Raw genomic sequence first — 22,365 nt, forward strand, 5'->3', positions numbered from 1 at the left:
AGTGTGCGTCCTTCCCACAAAATGCCACCACTTCCCTAAGTCACGCTGGGCCCCGGGGAGCTGATTTGAAATTGGTCTTCAGAAGACGGAGCACGGGCGGACGCAGCCGGCCTCCGGCTCAGAGCGGAGGGGAAGCGTCCCATACTCTCCGAGAATCCCGCGGACTCGTGGCGTGTGGGACCCTTTTCATCCGCTCTGAGTTCCCGGTTCCTCAGCCGCAACTCCCTACTCGGTCGCAGCCAAAGCCCGGAGCGTGGGATCCGGGCCCGGAGGAACGGGACGGCGAACGCGAGCGGCGCCGCGGCCGGGAGCCCGCCGCACCGGGCATGCTCAGTGGCGCGGCCGGCTGGGTGGCCAGCGAGCTGCACCCGGATCTGCTCGGCGGCGGCGACGTGAGCGCGCAGGGGGGCGGCGGCCTCGCCTCGTCTCTCTCTCTGCGCCTGGGTCGGGTAGGTGACGCCGAGAGCCAGAGAGATGTCGGATTTCGACAGTAACCCGTTTGCCGACCCGGATCTCAACAATCCCTTCAAGGTGAGCTTCGGCCCCAGCATCTCCTGCCGCCGCGACGCGTCGTTGTTTGTGAAAACGGACGAGTTCCTTCTCGCCCACTGCGCCTGCCTCGGCTCCCCTCAGCAGCCCAGAGAGGGGCGCGGGGCCGCAGTACCCCATTTGGCCCCCGGCCCCGCGTCACTCGTTTGGGTTTTGGGGTTTGGAGGTGGAACCTCCTCAGCTCGTGCCCGGCTGCCCTTCCACACGTCCCCGACTGGTGAGGGTCGTGCCTGCAGCCGGGACTGGGCCCGCGCGCCTGGAGGGGTCCTGGCCCGCCTCTCTGGAGCGGGGAGAGTGAGAGCCGAGGGCAGGTGGAGTCGCCCCTTGCCAGGCAAGTGTGGCTGGTAGGGCCGGGAGGCGGCGGAGGGGGGCCCGCTCTGGGGTGGGGTTGTCATGGGGACCCGAGGTGGCGGCGGCGGAGAGCTGCGTGGGGTGATGGCAGAGGTGTGGAGGAGGAGAGAGGTGAGGGCACCGAGTATGCTGCAATTAAAAAAAAAAAAAGGTGTTTTCATTTTTTAAACTTGTGTTGCACCCAAATACCACCAGTGGCGCTGCCATCCCCCCCTCTCCCTGTTAGGCTGAGGTTGAGGGTATTGATACCAAAGCAGAAGTTAAAAATAAATAAACATATCTGGAAAACAATAGTGCACGTGGACGACTTCTTCCCTACCCAGCTGCTTCTAGCAAGGTAAACGATGGGATATTTTCCAAGCACCTAATGCGTCACCGGTTCTCTGGGCCATATGAGGATAGCATTTCCCACTTGAGCTGCTTTTCTTCTTGGAGTCGACCTTATCAACCCCAGCTTCGGAAGGGCTTGGCACAGAATCATGCAAAGGAAGGCGGCTGAGATGTTCATCGTCTGCGTTTAAATGAATGCAATATCTAAATAACTCTCTTTGAAAGTATTCTGGATTTCCTAATGAGTGTAACTGTTAGCACGTGTAATTTGTTTCCAATTGTTGGTTGAAGTTGTTTCTCAATCCCCCTCCCCCCGGCCGTGTGCAATAGTAACCTTAATTTGCAATCACGCAGAATAAAACAGTAACTCTTAATTTGTGATCACACAGGTGTCACTTCTGGCTTGTTGAGTTTACATCTTTTTACTCCTGATTTTATCTTTCATTAAGAATCCTGGAAGAGGAAAAATATTTCTGCTCTGATTATTAAATGCCTGATAATTCCAAGGAGGATTATTTTAATGAAATGATCCTGGTTATTATTGACAACTCCACTCACTTTGTAGCAGTGTAGAATTAGACTCAGTCACTGTTTCATTGTCCCTAATGTCACTTAAGAAAATTCAGTACAACTGGCCTGTACCTTTCAGTGACATGGTTGCATTTTAAGACATTTTTTTTTCCCCCGGCAGTTTTGTTTCAATTAGTATTGGACTTGCTTCCATGTTGTGGAAAATCGGGTTATTCTTAAATGGTAGACTTTCTAAAGAGACCGTTCATAAATTGTTAAATGGGTGTTATTTTAAAATATTTTGAAGATAAAACATCAAGAACCTTTTAGCCTTTCCTAATTCAGATAATTCATTGACACTGTTTATTCAGCATCTGACGATTTGGCAGTGTATTTTCTACTTGGTCAGTCCATTTCATGGTTCATTTCGTATTAACTGGCTCTCTTGTTAGGGCAAGACATTGTCTTCATCTTAGCCCAGACTGTCCTTTTGTGACATCTAATATTGCCATGACACTTTTCCTCTTGTGACATTCATAAAGTTGCTGTAGTAATTCTAAACCTAGGAGTTGTTTTAAATATTCATTGTGGCATAACATTATAAATCTTTTTAAGTGGATGGACTCAGGACAATGATTATTCAAGTTTGAAAAATGCTTCAGGGACAGTTCATTTAGGTCTAAAGGAGACTTGGTTGTACACACATTTCTGCTTATGATCTTTGATTTTAGTGACTGTTACAGCACTGTCAGTGTGTCTGACCCTTTATTTTTCCATTTCCATTTCACCTGCCCCCCTCCTCTCAAAAGTATAGTTTAATATCTATATTTTGTCTTTTTACTTTTTCTTATATTTATGTAAAAGTGATTTTTGAAATAACATTTCTGATACTCAAATCTGAAATGTTCCCAGACTAATTTGTGTTACTTTATGATCAGCCTCCCTAGTAGCTGGGATTACAGGTGCCTGCCACCACGCCTGACTAACTTTTTGTATTTTTATAAGAGTTGGGGTTTCACTGTGTTGTCCAGGCTGATCTTGAACTCCTGACCTTGTAATCTGCCCGCCTCGGCCTCCCAAAGTATTGGGATTACAGGCGTGAGCCACCGTGCCTGGCTGATCATTTTTCAAATCTTTTTATTTTCAGTATTTGAAGATAAAGCTCTTATTTTCAAGTATATGATATTTCGTATTTGGTAACTATGCTGATTTCTTTTTCATTAAATCCTATTTGGTTTCCATTGCCTTTTTCATTTTTTAACATTTCTTTTCCTTCACTTTTATGTTAGGAATACTTTTGCAAGCATCTTTGTTTGAGCCATGTCATGAAAGTAGTTTGAGTCTGTTCTCCTTATGTAATATAACCATAGTGGTTTACTTGATTTTATTGGTTGTTGTAAGGTTATTTGCTGGATTCAATTTTTTTTTTTTTTGGTTGAGCCCCTGCTTTATATTCTAGTGGTTGTGCTAGGCTCAGTGAATGGTTTTATGAAATTTGAATGGTTTTCATTACACGTCAAGAAACTTGGAATAACTGGAAATCTTAGTGGTCCAAAATAAAATAGATGATTAAGTATGTACAAGTTTCTGAAGATCCACTCTTGAGCTGTTAAAATGGGGTTTTAAAGCTAGAGAGGGAAAAATATTTTCTATATAGTCAACATGTAATTACTGAAGAATTGCTGTATGTCCTTTGTTTTCTGTTGAGTTTATTTATTCATTCAACAAATACTGAAGAAATATCTCTGTCCTTATGGCTATTAGTCTAACAGTGAGACAAATATGCTTGGAAAATGAATAAAAGGGGAGAGTTTAATAACCAGGAGAGGTCAGCAATATAGGCTCTTACAAGTCAGCATAAGAGTGTATGGTTAAGTGCCAGAACAAGTGCAGTTTGTTCATAGGAGGGAGAAATTAGTAAGTGGTCAGAAAATCTTCATGCTTTCTAATATGTTTTTGCATATTAACATGATAATTGATTGAATAGGATAGTTAAATAACATTTAAATTAATTTTTAAATTATGAGGAGAATTAGAATTTCACAGCTAGGAAGGCAAATGCTTAAAATATGTTCAGTCAGATCTCAAAGATTAAAAAACGAAGCCCACAGAGGCACACTTGCTCATTGTCTTATGCCCATGTGTAGGTAGTATAGAACTAGCATTAGAACTTAGGTCTCCTGATTTCTAGTCCATTGCTGGTGACACTGTATGCACTCTCTGGTTGCATTTTTGATACCAGAATTCTTGTTTTGTATTTGGAGGTTAGAGTTGAGGCTCTTGTTGGGAGGCAGCAGAGGATAGGATTAAAAGTTTTGGCTCAAGAATTTGAAAAGATCTGGGCTTGATCCTGGCTTTGTGGCTAACTGGTTGTGAGACCTTGGAAAGTTACTTAACCTCTTTAAAACTCAGTTTACTATTTTGTAAAATAGGGTAATAGTACTTCTCTATAGGATTGTAAATAGGATTAGATGAACATACATTTAGCATGTAATAGCTTAATGTATGGTGGTTTTAATTAGGTACTATATTTAGTATTAATAGTAATTTAAGAGATTCTGTTTAATGGCTGGGCGCGGTGGCTCACGCCTGTAATCCCAGCACTTTGGGAGGCCGAGGTGGGCGGATCACGAGGTCAGGAGTTCGAGATCAGCCTGGCCAACATAGTGAGACCCCCGTCTCTACCAACAATACAAAAAATTAGCTGGGTGTGGTGGCAGGCACCTGTAATCCCAACTACTTGGGAGGCTGAGGCAGGAGAATTGCTTGAACCCAGGAGGTGGAGGCTGCAGTGTGCCAAGATCACGCCACTGCACTCCAGCCTGGACAGTGCGAGACTCGTCTCAAAAACAATTTTTTTGTTTAATAATCTCTATATGCTTAGCTATGATTTCGGTGAAATTTATGTTCCTTTTGGCTCTTCTGGAGTGCTGGTAGTAGCTGTTTGACTGATCATAGTCAAGGAATCAAAGCTAAAAGTAATTAAGTGCTTTGCCTATGTCAGCCTGCTGGACTAGACCAAGGTTGTCTGAATTCTGGTGCTTTTTCACGACACATAGTTCCTCCCTAATAAAATGTCTCTATATTAAAATTGAGCATAGTGCCCATTTTGTTTTGGCCTCAAAAAAATTAACTTTAGTCTATTGAAAATTTTTTTTAGAAATGGCCTAAAATTCAGCATTCTCACTTAGGTTATCTTTTAAGTTACAGTAATCTAGTGGCATTCTAAGAGTTGAAGTTGAAAATTGAAAAAGACCCATAATTCAAGTGTGTTATTCTTTTGTCTTAGTCTGTTTGGGCTGCTATAACAAAATATAGTACCTCACAGTGGGTAATTTATAAACACAGAAATTTATTGCCCAGAACTCTGGAGGCTATGAAGTCCAGAATCAAGGTCCCAGCAGATTCAGTGTATGGTGAAGGCCTCTTCCTCATTGATTGCATCTTCTTTGTGTCCTCACATGGCAGAAGGGGATGGCAGCTCTCTGGGGCCCTTTTCTTTTCTTTTCTTTTCGAGATGGAGTCTTGCTCTGTCGGCTAGGCTGGAGTGCAGTGGTGTAATCTCGGCTCACTGCAACCTCCGTCTCCTGGGTTCAAGCAATTCCCCTGCCTCAGCCTCCTGAGTAGCTGGCACTACAGGCGTGCACCACCATGCCCGGCTAACTTTTTGTATTTTGGTAGAGACGGGGTTTTGCCATGTTGACCAGGATGGTCTCGATCTCTTGCCCTTGTGATCCGCCCGCCTTGGCCTTCCAAAGTGCTGGGATTACAGGCGTGAGCCACCATGCCTAGCCTTTTTTTTTTTTTTTTTTTTTTTGAGATGGAGTCTCTCACTCTGTTGCCTAGGCTGGAGTGCGGTGGTGCAATCTTGGCTCACTGCAACCTCTACCTCCAGCAATTCCCGTGCATCAGCCTCCTGAGTAGCTGGGATTACAGGTGCGTGCCACCTTGCCCAGCTACTTTTTGTATTTTTAGTAGAGACGGGGTTTCACTATACTGGCCAGGCTGGCCTTGAACTCTTGGCCTCAAGTGGTCCACCTGCCTCAGTCTCCCAAAGTGCTGGGATTACAGATGTGTACCACCACACTTGACCTCTGGGGCCTTTTTTTTTTTTTAAAAAAATAGGGATATTAATCCCATTCTTGAGAGCAGAGCACTGCTGACCTGATCACCTCCCAAAGGTTTCATCTTCTAATACTATCACATTGGTGATAGGTTTCAGCATGTGATTTTTAAGGAAACACAAATATTCAGACCTTAATTTTCATTTTGTAACATCAAGAATGTCATCCATCGATTTCATTTACATTGGCAATGATACTTACAAGTTGATTTCACTCCTCCCTTATCTGTTTAAAATTTTGAGGCTGGACATGATGGTTCATGCTTGTAATCCCAGTGCTTTGGGAAGCCAAGGCAGGAGGATTGCTTGAACCCAAGAATTTGAGACCAGCCTGGGCAATATAGTGAGACTCCCATCTCTACTAAAATTTAAAAGTTAGCTGGGTGTGGTGGTGCACACCTGTAGTCTAAGATACTTGGGAGACTGAGGCTGGAGGGCAACAGAGTGAGACCCTATCTCAAAAAGAAAAACAAACCCCAAAAACAAACAAAAAAGATAAACAATTTTGAGTTTGGAGATTGGATAGCACTAGGAAAGTATTCTGAGGATTTCCTTTGTGATTGTCACACTTTGAAAACTATCTTTTAACATTAATCCGGAACATAGTGGTTGTAGTTTGTGGGCATGTGTTATTTTACGTTCATGTCAACTGCATGAATTCCTGCTCATTTTTCCTCATGTTAATATTTTTAAAAAGCACATATCGAGCTGCTGTTATATTTCATCAACTTAAGATGCCATCCTTTGTAAGATACATCATTATCTTATTTACCACTGTCTCACTTATCTGTTGCTGTGTAACAATCCCAAAATATAATGGCTTACAATAACAATTATTTGCTCACGACTCTGTTATTTGACCTAGACTTAGCTGGGCAGGTTTTTTCTATTTTTTAATATTCTTTTCTGGAGTTACTCAAGTGGCTTCAGTCACCTGGTTTATGGTTTCAGATGTCCTTACTCAAGTGCCTGCTGGTTACCTGGACATGTCAGTGGGCACAGCAATTGGCTGTCTTTCGTGTAGCCTCTCTACTAGTAATAAGTGGGCTTTGTGCATAGTAGCAGCAGTGCTCCCAGAAGGCAAGAGCTGAAGCTACAAGGCTTCTTGAGTCATATGCCACTTCTGCTATATTCTGTTGGTCAAAACAAGGCACAAGTTCAGCCTAGATTTTAAAAGGAATGGCAAGCAATAGGCCCCACTTCTTGACTGGAGACAGACCTATGAACTGAAGATACACCCAGCATAAAATGGCAAGGCAGTCAGTCATAGGATAACTTCAGTAGACACTCCCATTCAAATAGGGAAAGAGTGGGAGGCATGTAGCAGCTGCTGATCTATAGCAATTCTGAAATCTAGCCAGGCACATGTTGTTAGGGTCCTCTACATTGAGGACAATGAGTGTTTCTTGATTAGGGCCCAGTTCTGCTTCCTGGTATTGGTTCCTTCACCTGTTATTTTCTTCTGCTTTTGGCTCCACCCTCTGAGAGGTCCTTTATTTATTTTTTTCTTTAAGAATGAGCCCTGTTGCAGCTGAGTAGCATTTTTGGCCTGCTTCTTGCCCCTTAAAAATTCGGAGCCCAGAAGTTTCTATTTATTTTGAACTGTTTTTTTAGTCCAGGCTGGCACAACTCTCTTAACAGTTTCTTTTTAATCTTTCCAGAGTTCAAACTATGCCTTGAAAACCACATTTGTCATTCTTCTTGAGACAATCTTTATTTAGGGTGAAGTGTCAGTTGCCATGGTCAATATTCTTAAGATATTTAGAAAACGTTTTGTCTGGGTTGAGCATCTCATATGGCCAGTGGAAGGCTGCTGCCGTAGGAGGCTGCTGTGCCACGTGACAAAACTAGGATTCGAACACAGTTTTATTTTGGCCCTGTAGCTTTAACTACAATCATATGAGATGATGGCGATTATGAAATTTTTGAAACTAAACTGTTCTTATGCTGATATTACCAAAAGTTTTTTTGGAATACAATTAATATTTAATAGTGATAAGTGCAGATCCAAGTAATTTATTGGTTGTTTTCTTACTATGAACCACCAGTGTGATACAGTTGCTGGAAAATATATATTGGCTTAATGAAATTAGTGATCAGTTCCTTAAAATTAACAATCCTACAGTATTCTGGTCTAATAGCTGGGTATTGTTCTTAATTGTGCATATTTAAAGAGTGCTGTGAAAATACTCAGGATATGCCCAAAGAGGACAGTCAAAATGGTCATGGGACCAGAATCAAGTTATAGGAAGAACGATTTAAGTTTCAATTACTCAGCAGATTTAGTCTACAGAGAGCTAAAGGGAAATAGGAGAGCTCCCATCAGATACCTAAAGGGTTCTTAGTTATGTGAATAAACTTGTTATTTGTTGCTTTAGAAAAAGAATCTAAGGTTAACTGGCAAAGTTTACTTGAAGGTAAATATTGTCCAAATAGATATTTAAAAATCTGCTAGCATGGCCCGACAGTGGTCTTTTGGTAGGGTATTCTCCAGCACTTGCAGGAAATTCAAGCAGAAGTTGTATAACCTATAGAGACGCATACAGACATACCTCAGAGATATTGCAGGTTTGGTTCCAGATCACCTTAATAAAGTGAATACTGCAATAAAGCAAGTTATGTGAATTTGTTGTTTCCCAGTGCACGTAAAAGTTATGTTTATAGTATACTGTAGTGTATTAAGTGTGCAGTAACATGTCTAAAAAGTGTATATACCTTAATTTAACAATACTTTAATGCAAAAAAATGCTAACGATCATCAGAACCTTCAGCGACTCATAATCTTTTTGTTGTTAGAGCATCTTTCCTTATTGTTGATGGTTGCTGACTGATCAGGGTGGTGGTTGCTGAAGGTTGGGGTAGCTGTGGCAGTTTCTTAAGATAAGACAGTGATGGAGTTTGCCACATTAGTGGACTCTTCCTTTCATGGAAGATTTGTCTGTAGCATGCTGTGCTGTTTGATAGCATTTTACCCACAGTAGAACTTCTTTCAAAGTTGAAGTCAGTCCTCTCAAATCCTGCCACTGCTTTATCAACTAATTTTATGTGCTGTTCTCAATTGTTTGCTGTCATTTCAACAGTATTCATAAGCATCTTCACCGGGAGTAGATTTCTTTCTTTTTTTAAAAAAATTATTATTATACTTTAAGTTCTAGGGTACCTGTGCACAACGTTCAGATTTGTTGCATATGTATACATGTGCCATGTTGCTGTCCTGTACCCATTAACTCGTCATTTACATGAGGTATTCCTCCTAATGCTATCCCTTCCCCCTCCCCCACCCCATGACAGGCCCTGGTGTGTGATGTTCCCCACCCTGTGTCCAAGTGTTCTCATTGTTCAGTTCCCACCTGTGAGTGAGAACATGCGGTGTTTGTTTTTCTGTCCTTGCGATAGTTTGCTCAGAATGATGGTTTCTAGCTTCATCCATGTCCCTGCAAAGGACATGAACTCATCCTTTTTTATGGCTGCATAGTATTCCTTGGTGTATATGTGCCACATTTTCTTAATTCTGTCACTGATGGACATTTGGGTTTGTTCCAAGTCTTTGCTATTGTGAATAGTGCCGCAATAAACATACATGTGCATGTGTCTTTATAGTAGCATGATTTATAATCCTTTGGGTATATACCCAGTAATGGAATGGCTGGGTCAAATGGTATTTCTAATTCTAGATCCTTGCAACATCTCCTTAAGCTGATAAGCAACTTCAGCAAAGTCTCAGGATACAAAATCAGTTTGCAAAAATTACAAGCATTCCTATACACCAATAACACAAACAGAGCCAAATCATGAGTGAACTCCCATTCACAGTTGCTACAAAGAGAATAAAATACCTTGGAATCCAACTTACAAGTGATGTGAAGGATCTCTTCAAGGAGAACTACAAACCACTGCTCGATGAAATAAAAGAGGACACAAACAAATGGAAGAACATTCCATGCTCGTGGATAGGAAGAATCAATATCTTGAAAATGGCCATACTGCCCGAGATGTAATTTATAGATTTAACACCAGGAGTAGATTTCATCTCAAGAAAACACTTTCTTTGCTCATCCATAAGAAGCAACTCCTTATCTGTTTAATTTTAATCATGAGATTGCAGCAATTTAGTCACATCTTTAGATTCCACTTCTAATTCTAGTTCTTTCAGTGTTTCTACCATATCTGCAGTTACTTCCACCCCTGAAGTGTTGAACCCTTCTGAGTCATCCCTAAGGGTTTGCATCAACTTCTTTCAAACTCCTGTTAATGTTGACATTTTGACCTCCTCCCATGAATCATGAATGTTCTTAATGACATCTAGAATAGTGAATCCTTTCCAGAAGATTTTCGATTGACTTTTTCCAGATCCATCAGAGGAATCATTGTCTATGGTAACCATAGCCTTATGAAATTTATTTCTTAAATACTAATACTTGAAAGTTGAAATGACTCCTTGATCCGTGGGTTGCGAAAGGGATGTTATGTTAGCATGCCTGAAAACAATATTAATCTCTTTGTACATCTCCATCAGTACTCTTGGGTGGCCAGGTGCACTGTCATTGAGCAGTAATATTTTGAAACGAATCTTTTTCTGAGCAGTAGGTCTCAACAGTGGGCTTAAAATATTCAGTATACCATGCTGCAAACGAATGTGCTCTCATCCAAGCTTTGTAGTTCCATTTCTAAAGCACAGGAAAAGTAGATTTAACATAATTCTTAAGGGCCCTAGGATTTTTGGAGTGGTACGTGAACATTGGCTTCAACTTAAAGTCACCAGCTGCATTTTCCCATAACAAGGGAGTAAACCTGTCCTTTGAAGCTTTGAAGCCAGGCATTGACGTGTCCTGCCTCTAGCTCAGAAAGTCTTAGATGGCATCTTCTTCCAATATAAGACTGTTTCACCTCCTTTTGAAAATCAGTTGTTTAGGCTGGGCGTGGTGGCTTACACCTGTAGTCCCAGCACTTTGAGAGGTCGAAGTAGGTGGTTCACCGGAGGTCAGGAGTTTGAGACCAGCCTGGCCAACATGGTGAAACCCTGTCTCTACTAAAAATACAAAAATTAGCTGGGTGTGATGGCAGGTGCCTGTAGTTCCAGCTACTCGGGAGACTCTGCAGGAGAATTGCTTGAACCAGCGAGGTGGAGGTTGCAGTGAGCTGAGATCGTGCCACTGCACCTTGCACTTTTATGTTATGGAGACAGCTTCTTTCCTTAAACCTCGTAACCAACCTCTGCTGGCTTCCACCTCTTCTTCTGCAGCTTCGTCACCTCTCCGAGCTTTCATAGAGTTGAAGAGAGTTAGGGTCTTGGTCTGGATTAGGCTTTGGTTTAGGGGAATGTTGTGGTTAATCTTCTATCCAGACTGCTCCACCTTGCTTCATACTACAAGAAGGCTGTTTCGTTTCTTATCATTTATGTGTTTACTGGAGTAGCAGTTTTAATTTCCTTCAAGAACTTTTCTTTTGCATTCACAACTCTTTGGCTCAAAGAAGCCTAGCTTTGGCCTATCTTGGCTTTCAGCTTGTCTTCCTTACTGAACTTAATCATTTCTACATTTTGATTTTAAAATGAGAGATGCATGACTCTTCCTTTCACTCGGACACTTAGAGGCCATTGTAGGGTTGTTAATTGGCCTAATTTCAACATTGTTATGTCTCAGGGAATAGGGAGACCCAAGAAGAGGGACAGAGGGGAACAGCTGGTTGGTGAAATAGGACACACAATTCTTTTTTTTTTTTTTTTTTTTGAGACAGTCTCTCTCTCTGTCTCCAAGGCTGGAGTGCAGTGGCATGATCTCGGCTCACTGCAACCTCTGCCTCGCAGGTTCAAGCGGTTTTCCTGCCTTAGCCTCCTGAGTAGCTGGGACTATAGGTGTGCACCACCACACCTGGTTAATTTTTGTATTTTTAGTAGAGATGGGGTTTCATCATGTTGGCCAGGCTGGTCTTAAACTCCTGACCTCAGGTGATCCACCCACCATGGCCTCCCAAAGTGCTGGGATTACAAGTGTGAGCCGTCGTGCCTGGCCAGGACACACAACATTTATCAAGTTTGCAGTGTTATGAGTATGGTTTGTGGCACCCCAAGACAATTACAAATAGTAACGATAAGTATCACTGATCACAGATCACCATAGCAGACGTAATGATAATGAAAAAGTTTGAAGTACTGCGAGTATTACCATAGTGTGACACTAGAGACGTGAAGTGAGCACATCTGTTGTTGGGAAAACGATGCTACAAGACTTGCTTGATGCAGGGTTGCTACAAACCTTCAATTAATTTTTTTAAAAAAGGCAGTATCAAGTACAGTGAAACTAGGTATTCCTGCATTTTCTCTGTTCTAATATATCGACTATATTGGATGTTGGACTTGAGTGTGATCATTTCAGCCAGAGAGGATGCTTTATGTTCAGAGACCAGCTATACTCTGAACCTCAGCTTCTGCTGAGGGAGCCGCCCTCATGGTAGCTTACACATTTGTGATCATGTCGTCTAGGATGTGACCCTTGCCACCCTGGCCTCAACTGGCTGGTCTTAACAAGGTACTTGTCCAAAGCAGTGGAATAGCAGTCATCTCACTAGGCTTTTGAAGGCCATTTTCAAGAATTCCACTCCCTCATTAGAGCTGCTTTTTAACTAGAAGGGATGTGCCATGTCATGAAGAATTTCAATCTCTGTGAAACCTGGCATTCTTCTTTCTGTATGTATCTTTAAAATATTCTCCTGCTCCCAGCATTTGGGGTGACCTGAGTGAGTCTGTTTGTTTCAACCAGAATTGCTGAACAGTAAGTGTAAAGTAACATTTTCTTGCCAAAACTATGATAGAGTTAAGCCTGTATTTAGACGTACAGTTTTTGGTGGTATAGCGGAGTAATACATTTGCAAATATTGTAAGATGTTTTTAAATCACAAGGGAGAATTTCCCTACTTTCACCAGATGTAGGATATAAAAAGGTGACATGGAGTTTGGTTAGATTTAACCTTATAACAAGTCTCCTTACAACTTTCATTTCATATCACTTGTTCCTACTGAGGCAGTCTGTAATGTCCTGCAGCTTTTGACTTCATATAGTAGACTAGTGTTGAAGCCCCTGTTCTCCTTTCTGTGCAGAAGCCTTGCAGATCTATACCCAGAGAGCAATCCAGTAATCCCCTTCTCCTTGGCATTTGGCTTTGGGTGCTTTTCAGAATTAGTAATGTTACTTTATCAGTTGCTGGACACTTAAGTTGTTTCTGTTTTTTGGCTATTACAGGTAATGTGTCTGTAAACATTCCTGTACAAGTGTTTTGTTTGATCACCTGTTTTAAATTCTTTTGGGGATATATACCTACAAGTGGAATTGCTTAGTCATATGGTAACTCTGTTTAATCATGGAGGAACTTCCAGACCCTTTTTCAAAGTGGCTGCACTATTTTGTATTCCTGCTTGCAGTGTATAAGTATGTAGACTTCTCTGCATCTTCGATAACACTTGCTATTACCTGTTTTTTATTCTAGTCATCCTAGTGGGGGCTAAGTGGTGTCTTGTAGTTTTGATTTGCAGTCTGCTGATAACTAACAATGTTGAGGATCTTTTCATTTACTTATTGGCATTTGCGTATTTTCTTTGATGTCTGTTCAGATCCTTTGGCTATTTTTAGATTGGGTTATTTGTCTTTTTTATTATTGAGTTTTAAGAGTTTTTATATATCCTGGATACATACCTTTGTCAGGTATGTGATTTGTGACTTTTTCCCCCCCATTTTCTGGGTTGTCTGCTTTCTTGATAACATCTTTTGAAGCACAAAAGCTTTTATTTTTGTTAAGTTCAAATTACCTATTTTTTTTTTGTTTGTGTTTTAGTGTCACATCTAAGAATCCTTCGCCAAATCTGAGGTAAAGAAGGTTTATCCCTGTGTTTTCTTCAGAGTTTTATAGTTTTAGCTCTTGCATTTAGGTCTATGATTCCTTTTGAGTTAATTTTTGTATTTGGTATGAGGTAAGGTCAACTTCGTTGTTTTGCATGTGGTTATAATGGTTGTTTCAGCACCATTTGTTGAAAAGATTGTTCATTACCCATTGAATGATCTTGGCACACTTGTCAAAAATCTCAGTATTCTTAATTTGTGTTCGTGCAAAGGAGATGAAGTATTTTATCTGAAAAAGCCCTCAGATTTCATGCAAAAGTGGCTTGCAAATACCTGGTAGTCACCAGGTTTTCAGAGTATATATTAACTTGCCCAGTTTCTAAAATTGCCAGAGCTACTTTTGCAACTGCTTCTAAGTCTTTGCATACTTTAATGCTTAAAAACAAATTTAATAGCAGGTTTTACACTTGGTTTTAGAATGTAATTATGAACACATTGTATTACCAACTTGATACTTTTCCTTTTTTAAAAAAATAAATGCTTCCTTAAAAGAAATACTTCCCTTTATTTTACAGAATACAATTGAATTACATAATACATTTTTTGCATATAAGCAGAAATATTGAAACACCTTAAACTCTTAAAGCAAAGGATAAGGTATAGTGTAAAGCGTTATGCATTTTGAGTATTGCTGAAATCAAATTAGGAAGGAGAGATTTGTGATAGTTATACATTAATAATTACAATTTGATTGATAATAGAAGAAAACATTTGAATGCAAATAATTTAGTATATGTAGCTATTAAAGAATTTTGCTTCTCAACTATCACAGGAACAGAAAACCAAACACCGCATGTTCTCACTCATAGGTGGGAACTGAACAATGAGATCACTTGGACTGGGGAAGGGGAACGTCACACACTGGGGCCTATCATGGGGAGGGGGGAGGGATTGCATTGGGAGTTATACATGATATAAATGATGAATTGATGGGTGCTGACGAGTTGATGGGTGCAGCACACCAACATGGCACAAGTATACATATGTAACAAACCTGCACATTATGCACATGTACCCTAGAACTTAAAGTATAATAAAAAAATAAATAAATAAATAAAAAGAAAAAAGAAAATAACTTTGGCAAAATGTTGACAGTATTTTCTCTTTGCATTAGGATTTAAGGTGATTGTTAATTTTTTCCAGCCTTTTCATATTTTCCCCAAAGAGAGTTCTTACTTTAAGAATCATAATAAAGTTCTTAAAAAGAAACATGATTATTATAAGAAACAAGGATAATAGGGACAAAGCCTCTAATGATAAAAGTGTCATTTAGTTCTTACCATTTGGGTGAAAAGGAATTGTTATAAATTTCGCAACTGGAGGAGCATAGTTGTACTCCGACGTAAAATGTATTGTCAGTTGGAAGACTAAACCTATAATATAAAAATAAACATTTTTAATAAAGTGAAAAAAAAGAATTTTGCTTCTCAAACACAGTGAAAACAATGCATATTGTAGAAGCATTCTGTACATGGCAAATACTGTAAGTTCCCACTTTCTTCAAGAGAAATAAGCAATGGCCGTGTTATATACATGCTAATGGCAGCCATTTAATCTGTGGAAATCCTCCAGTGGTGGTTAGAATTCTCATATGATAATTTGGGATATATGGAGAGTACTGTTAAAGTGGTAGGTAATGGGAAAAGAGCATCAGGAGTATTGGCCATTCATGGCCAGGAGTTGGTAAACTAGGTGTAATTTTACCACGATTTGGCACTTTTTCTTAGAAACAAATTCTAAATGGTGGTTAAGCTTCCCAGGCCAGTGCTTAGAATCGTAGTATGTAGCACCAAACCCAAGCATTCTCCGCAGTAATATACCCAGAGAGGGGGAAGGTTCATTTGTGAGATCAGGGATTCATCCCCTGTTAGCCTCCCATGATGTTGAAAAGTAATCATAACCTTAAAAACTAATAGCTCAGATATACAAAAAAGAACATTAGATGTCTTTTTCAAAAATCTCCAAGCAAGTGCACAACTCTCCAACATTTATATGAAACTTACATCACAAGGTGATTTGTCATAACAATAAAAAGGAGTTCTTTTTACTGTTATCCTCACTTCAAGTCATGATATATAATAGCTTCTAAAGTCACTGAGCTTGGTAAGGCAACTAGTAATTTGCATGTCTTGTTTCTGTTTCTGTTAATACCAAAAAGTGTGAAAGTTAATAAAAAATTAGAGCCTGCTTTAGAAAATATAGGCAGCTTAGGGGTAAAATAAATTATAATTACATGTTGCAACAAAAGATAATCTTGCATTATTTATTTTCTTTATCTGTTATTTAAAAAGATTCCTATCTTCTGATTCAAAAGGAAAACTTCTCAAACTATTAATATAAGAAACATAACAACAACAACAACTAAATACTGAAGTTAGAAAAATTAATTTGCCTGTGATCACCTAGCTAGGAGGTAGAGAAGCAAACCTTAAGCTGTGTGGTTCCAGAGCCCACTTTCTTACCTACTCCTCTCTACTAGTGGAATACAGACCTCTGCAAATTTCACTTACTCCTTCCTCTAATCTCCCTAACACCAGTCTAAGAACACAGAAATGTTTGCCTGCAATATGTATAGTTTATAGAACTTTTTCTTATGAACTCAACTCTGGTGGTGAAGTTCCCCTGAGATTCAGCTATAAACATTTCCATTAAAAATGTTTATATTAAATAGAAAAAGCATGTATTACTACTTTCAAGCTTTGGGAATACATTAATTTGATTTTTGCAGTATGCTACTTACCTTAGGCTTGCTTCACCCGATAAAAAACCACAAGACTGACTAACTCAAATAAGTATCCCTAGCTCTAGGAAAGTTGCCATGTGGGGATAAAATTGCACCTTTATTTTTTAAATCTTTCTTAAGGATTTACTATCCATGTAAAACATATTTATATTCTCTAAATGTTCAGTGCTTTGCCCTACTGATTGCTTTAAGAAGTAATTTGGTTTCTTGCCACTGCTCTATCTTTAGGCATATTATCTTTTTTTGACTATAGTTCAGTCAAAACATGTTTTCATGTACTTCCTATCACTCAGATATGGTGCTACAAAATAGAATGTGAAATTTGGACTAGCAAGACTGTCTTTACCTCCGTGGTATCTGCTAGCATTTGGTATTTAATTCTTTTGCCAGTGGACCATCTAATTTCTGTTATTTTGGTTAGATGATTAATATGACTTTGAGTGGACCTAGTGGTGTAATTTGAAAAACAAACAAAACATATTCTCAGTCTTTATCAGCCATTATATTTAAAATGGAGATCTTGCCAGTTTAATAGGTCTTTATGGTTATTTAAAATTTTATATAATTACTGTGACTACATTGGAGATTAAAGAGGACCAAACAATCGTGTCCAAGAGATTGTTACTGTTGAAGATGGAATAAGAGTAGGTTATTTAGTAATGTATATGGAACTCCAAAAAATCAGACACTGTGATAGTTACTTGGGATACAAAATAAAGAGAAATTTCTGATGTCAAATAATGCACACTTTGGTTGGGAGATACAACGTGTGATAAATGCTTTGATGCTAAAGAAACAAGAATAGCATGTTCTTCATATTGCAGAAACAGAACTTCCTGAGAAGATGAGGCCTGAACTATTTTACCTCAGTTCCCGTAAATGCAGAATATGAGGCAGAAGGCATATGTGTTGTTACACTTCACTTCTCTCATTTTATAGGTAGGGAAATTCAGACACAGAAGTTAATTTTTCTAAGTTTACTCAGGAATGACAGCACTTGGACTAAAATTGTTTCATGGAATTGCTTTAATAAGGGTGAGGATAATGTTGTGAGAAATAATTTCTCATAGCAATTGTTTAAAAGTGCTGCTAGTGCCTGGGCGCGGTGGCTCATGCCTGTAATACCAGCACTTTGGGAGGCCAAGGTGGGCGGATCACAAGGTCAGGAGATCGAGACCATCCTGGCTAACACAGTGAAACCCCGTCTGTACTAAAAATACAAAAAATTAGCCGGGCGTGGTGGCGGGCGCCTGTAGTCCCGGCTACTCAGGAGGCTGAGGCAGGAGGATGGTGTGAACCCGGGAAGTGGAGCTACAAGTGAGCTGAGATCGCCCCACTGCACTCCAGCCTGGGCGACAGGACTCCTGGCAATATAAAATGAAACAAGGAAAGGCCCAGACCCTCTCAGTGTCATTTTGGCTGTAGGCTAGAAACTAGAATTTCTTGCTTTATATTATTTAAGTTAATTACACATGTCATTAATTATCAGCAGGGAATTTTTGCCAAATTATATTCACAAATTATGTTTTGTTTCCAAATAATTATTTCTCTAGAATCTATAGAGTGTACTCGATAATGAAGTTATTTTTTGAGGGAGAGGTGCATATAATGTTAATGTGGACAGATAGTACAACTTAAGGTGATTTGTTTTACTTCCAAGTTGCACTGTCTTTCAGATGCCTAATTAGGAGGTAAGTTGACTTGGGCATGATTGCTTTAGTTAAGTTTCTAATTTACTAAGGACTGATTTGGGTCTATAAAAAATAAGTGAGTCTCTTTTAGATTTGAGTAAGACTGTTATGACCCTTGCCATGATATGAATTTTTCAAAATCACGATGTATTGAATAATTCCTAGTGATTATTAAGCACATATCATGGTTATAAAAGTTTTGCTAAATACATTGTTGTCTTAGAGTCTCGTTCAGAGATTTTTAATGGCTTTTCCTAGTTCCTTTTTTAAAAAAATGATTGGGCATTTAGAAATATGTAGTGCTCTTCCAGGTGAGTGACTTTCTTAGTATTTATTAAATTCATATGATTGTAGTAACTCTGAGAATTATAGAGTAGGGGAAAAATTAAACTCACTGAGGGGAGGGCCTCTCAGCTTGAGGCCTTTCTTGTTTAATCAAGTTGTCTAATGTAGTGTATAATCTTGATTGAACCAAGCAGAGCTATTGAAGAATATTTTAATTACATTTTATAGAGCAGCCCGATACTCTTTTTCTTCTGAGGAAATATAGTTTTGAACATAAATTTATTTTCTTTATTGCATTTTCTTCCAACAACTTGGTCTTTGGATTTAGATTTGGATTTGAATCCTGACCATTTCACTTATTAGCTATATGACTTTGGGCAAATTACTAAAACATCTCCGAATCAGTATTCTTAGCAGTGAAAGAAAGGATATAGAACCCAAGTCATAAAGCTCTTCTGAGGATTACATGAAATAATTAAGAGTCTGGTATCATGCTAACCTAGATGAATTTTCTTTCTTTCTTTGAATCTGTAGCCTTCAATTTCCCATTGGCTTCCTTGATACAACTGTAAATGTGCATTTTCTTATAAATGTTTAATACATTCAAAATATTACCTTCTTATACCTCATGAAAAAGTGTGAAGGAAGTAATGGTGAAAATCTGCTACTGTGTTATGTAAAAATACTGGACTGGAAGGATTCTAATCATGTCTCTTGTCATCCTTTGTAATTTTGAAATACTTAGAGGAAATTTAAGTCTAGTTTGTCATACTTCTTTTTGCTAACGTGATTGAATTTGTCCAAATGGATGAAAGTGAAGTTATTCTGTGAGCCAGTTTTGAATAAGTTGTAGTGCCTGGATCAGTACTGTCCAATAGAAATATAATTTCTGCCACATATGCAATTTAAAATTTTCTAGTAGCCATGTTAGAAAAAAAGAAAAACCAAGTGAACTTAATTGTAATACATTTTATTTAACTCCATATAAACAATCTTATTTCAACACATAATCATATAAAAATTAGAGATAGTTTACATTGTTTTGCTAAATCTTTGAAATTGAAAATCTAATGTATTTTATACTTTTAGCACATCTCATTTGGACTAATTACATTTTAAGAGCTACATGTGGCTGGTGGCTGCGGTAGCACAGGTGTATAGCACATCTATAAAATGCATTACTACAACAGTAGATGGCTTTTGCACACTGTAGGATGTGTGTGATAAAAGAATGTCATTTATTATTGCCAGTCTAAAGTTTGTCTCCAGTTCTTAGCAGTCACTTAATGGTGAGAATTTACCTGTTGTTGCAATCTGTTCAACGAATGATTTCACCAGTTTTCATTGTCCCTTCCCAAGTCCATTCCCAAGTATTTAAAATTTTCAAAGACCTCAAATATATGTACTTCACGTTAATTATATCTGTAAGAAGGACATGAAAAGGTTTGTATTTTGAAAAGCTGATTCTGGCTTATTATGATTGGGATGGGGTCAGAGGATAGGGAGGGCGACCAGTAAGGAGGTCATTGTCGTTGACCCATGAGGAATAACTGGCAGATTGATTTCGGGCTGAGGAGGGATTTTTTTGTTTGTTTTTTGTTTTGCTTGTGTGCATTTTAAAGATGATCAGTACTTGAAATGTGAGGTATCTTGCTGGGAAGAAGCAGTTGAACATATGAGAGAAAAGAGTAATTGACAGGGTGATCCTAAGAAAAGGTCGGGAGAGATGAAGCTTAGATATGAAGAGGATTTTCCCCCCACCTTGAGGGAAAGGCTTCTTCTTGCTTTTCCTTCCCTCCTCTTTTTTGCTTCCCTTTTCCTTTTTTCTCTCCTTTTTCCCCCCTAACCTCTAGATGATGTGGGAGGTAAGGAAAAAAAAGGCTGAGGCCTTTCTGATGATGTGCAGGACATTGTGAAAACTTCTGTAACACAAAGTCATTCCTCACCAGTTAAAATAACAGTAACTGTTTTTGCTTTGGTGACTCATTGGCAACTCTAGTAATTGCTGTTTCCCTCAGATGCTGTACCTGCTGCTCTGTGCTCCCTTTTCTGGCCACCTTCCTGTAACTTGTCACTCTTTCTACCATGGCTGTTGTCAGCTTCAACTATTATAGTTCCCAATTTTATGTCTCACATTCAGGCTCCTCAAAAATGGGAATAGAATTGGATTGGTTAGCAATTAGCCAGTATCGAGTTGCTTCTGTTGGGGACTGCCAGGTTTGCTCATGTCCAGTTCTAAAGATAGTTACCTTTGGCACAGAGGCCAGTTTCTTATTCTTAGAAATGTAGCCAAGTTAATGGGGTCACATGATGCAAAGATTGGGCAAAGAACTGCTTCTGGTTGCTTTCCTTAGAAGGTGTTTTAAGGAATCACGGGTGGGTGTTTTTTGTCCTATTCATTACCTAGGATGTGCTATACTTTTTACAATTCTCAGCCATAGGTGGAGAGCTTTTTTGCTTGATCCTTGGTGGTAATGATGATAGCAGCCTCACCTGTCACTTATTGGAGTCTTTCCCATGTGTGGGAACTATATTAAGCACTTTACATGTAGTAACTCATGAATTATATGATACATTTTACTGATGAAAAAACTGAGGTACAGTGAAATATGAAGTGACTTGTTCAAAGTTTATAGCTTCTTAGTAATGGAACTGTAATTTGAATAAGGCAGCCAGCAATCCGTAGCATAACATTTCTGAACTATGGTTGACCACGGTGATTATCAAATTTCACCTTAATTTTAAAGATGAGAAAATCAAGAGAGAGTTTAGGTGACTTACTTGATGTCACAGAATTGGTCATTGCCAGGTGCTCAGTTTCTGATTCCTAGACTAGTGCTTTTTTCTACTACAGAATAAGTACCTGAGACATAGAAGGTTTTGCATACTAATCATGAAACCCAAACCTGTGTTAGCAGATATCATAGTAAGTGGATACATAATATATAGCCGTATAATAATCATCCATGTATATTTTTATGTTATTAGACTACTATTTAGCTTAAAAATGACATATGTACAGAGAAAAGTAAACAGGAGACTGAGCTTCATTAGTCACATGAGTTGATTGAGTCAATCTCCTTATTTCCAGCAGGTGAAAGCACTGTCTTCCAGGTTGAATCTTCAGGTTATGTGTGATAGTGATTAAGAAATATCCAATTCAATGCATGGTATAGGAGAGCATTTGGAATACAGTGAAGGTTCAGAAGGTTCATTCTTTCGGAGAATTTGGTAGAGAAACCTAGTATTAAAGATACAAACTAATTGTACTAGATGTAAACTTCTCTTGTTTGGAAAAATTTGTTTTCATATCCATCTTGATAGTTTAGTGAAATATGAAGTAAACACTGTGAAGTAACACTGTGAAGTTAAGTGGCATTACTAAAGCCTGACAGAATAGCCTTGGCTTAACTAATGACGTAAAGATATAACTCTAATGTCTATGCATAGTCAGATCCACTGATATTTAAATTAAACTCTGAAGAACATCTTTACTTGCTGCTTAAAAGTTAATAAAATACAAAAGCCTAGTATGATCCTCCAAGTCAACAAAATAAGACTATCTGAGAATCTTTTCTTTATTAGAAATATAAATTCTCAGGCATCATCCCAGACCTATTGAATGGGAAATAAGGTACATTCAGAGTGACGCTCAGCAATCTGGATTTAACAAGCCCTCCAGGTGACCCCAATGCGTGCTGAAGTTTGAGACCCACAGCCAAAGAAGAAACCAAATTATCAGTTGAAATAATTTCTTTTTGGTAGGCTGGGCGCGGTGGCTCAAGCCTGTAATCCCAGCACTTTGGGAGGCCGAGACGGGCGGATCACGAGGTCAGGAGATCGAGACCATCCTGGCTAACACGGTGAAACCCCGTCTCTACTAAAAAATAC

At 39.2% G+C, this 22,365-nt stretch overlaps 1 protein-coding gene across 2 annotated transcripts in view; it reads left to right on the plus strand.

Moving 5' to 3' along the window:
• Positions 1-307: 307 nt before the first annotated feature.
• The window catches only part of SCAMP1 (secretory carrier membrane protein 1), a 116,078-nt gene continuing 94,020 nt past the window's right edge, over positions 308-22,365 (plus strand). The window contains exon 1 of one of the 2 annotated variants that reach the window (XM_023214925.2): positions 308-531. In XM_023214925.2, the coding sequence (XP_023070693.1) occupies positions 475-531 (57 nt within the window). In that variant the 5' untranslated portion in view covers positions 308-474. The remainder of the gene's footprint in view (positions 532-22,365) is intronic. The other variant, XM_023214926.2, reaches the window with a different exon arrangement.

Source organism: Piliocolobus tephrosceles, chromosome 4, assembly GCF_002776525.5.
Source record: "Piliocolobus tephrosceles isolate RC106 chromosome 4, ASM277652v3, whole genome shotgun sequence".
NCBI classification, from domain to species: Eukaryota; Metazoa; Chordata; class Mammalia; order Primates; family Cercopithecidae; genus Piliocolobus; species Piliocolobus tephrosceles.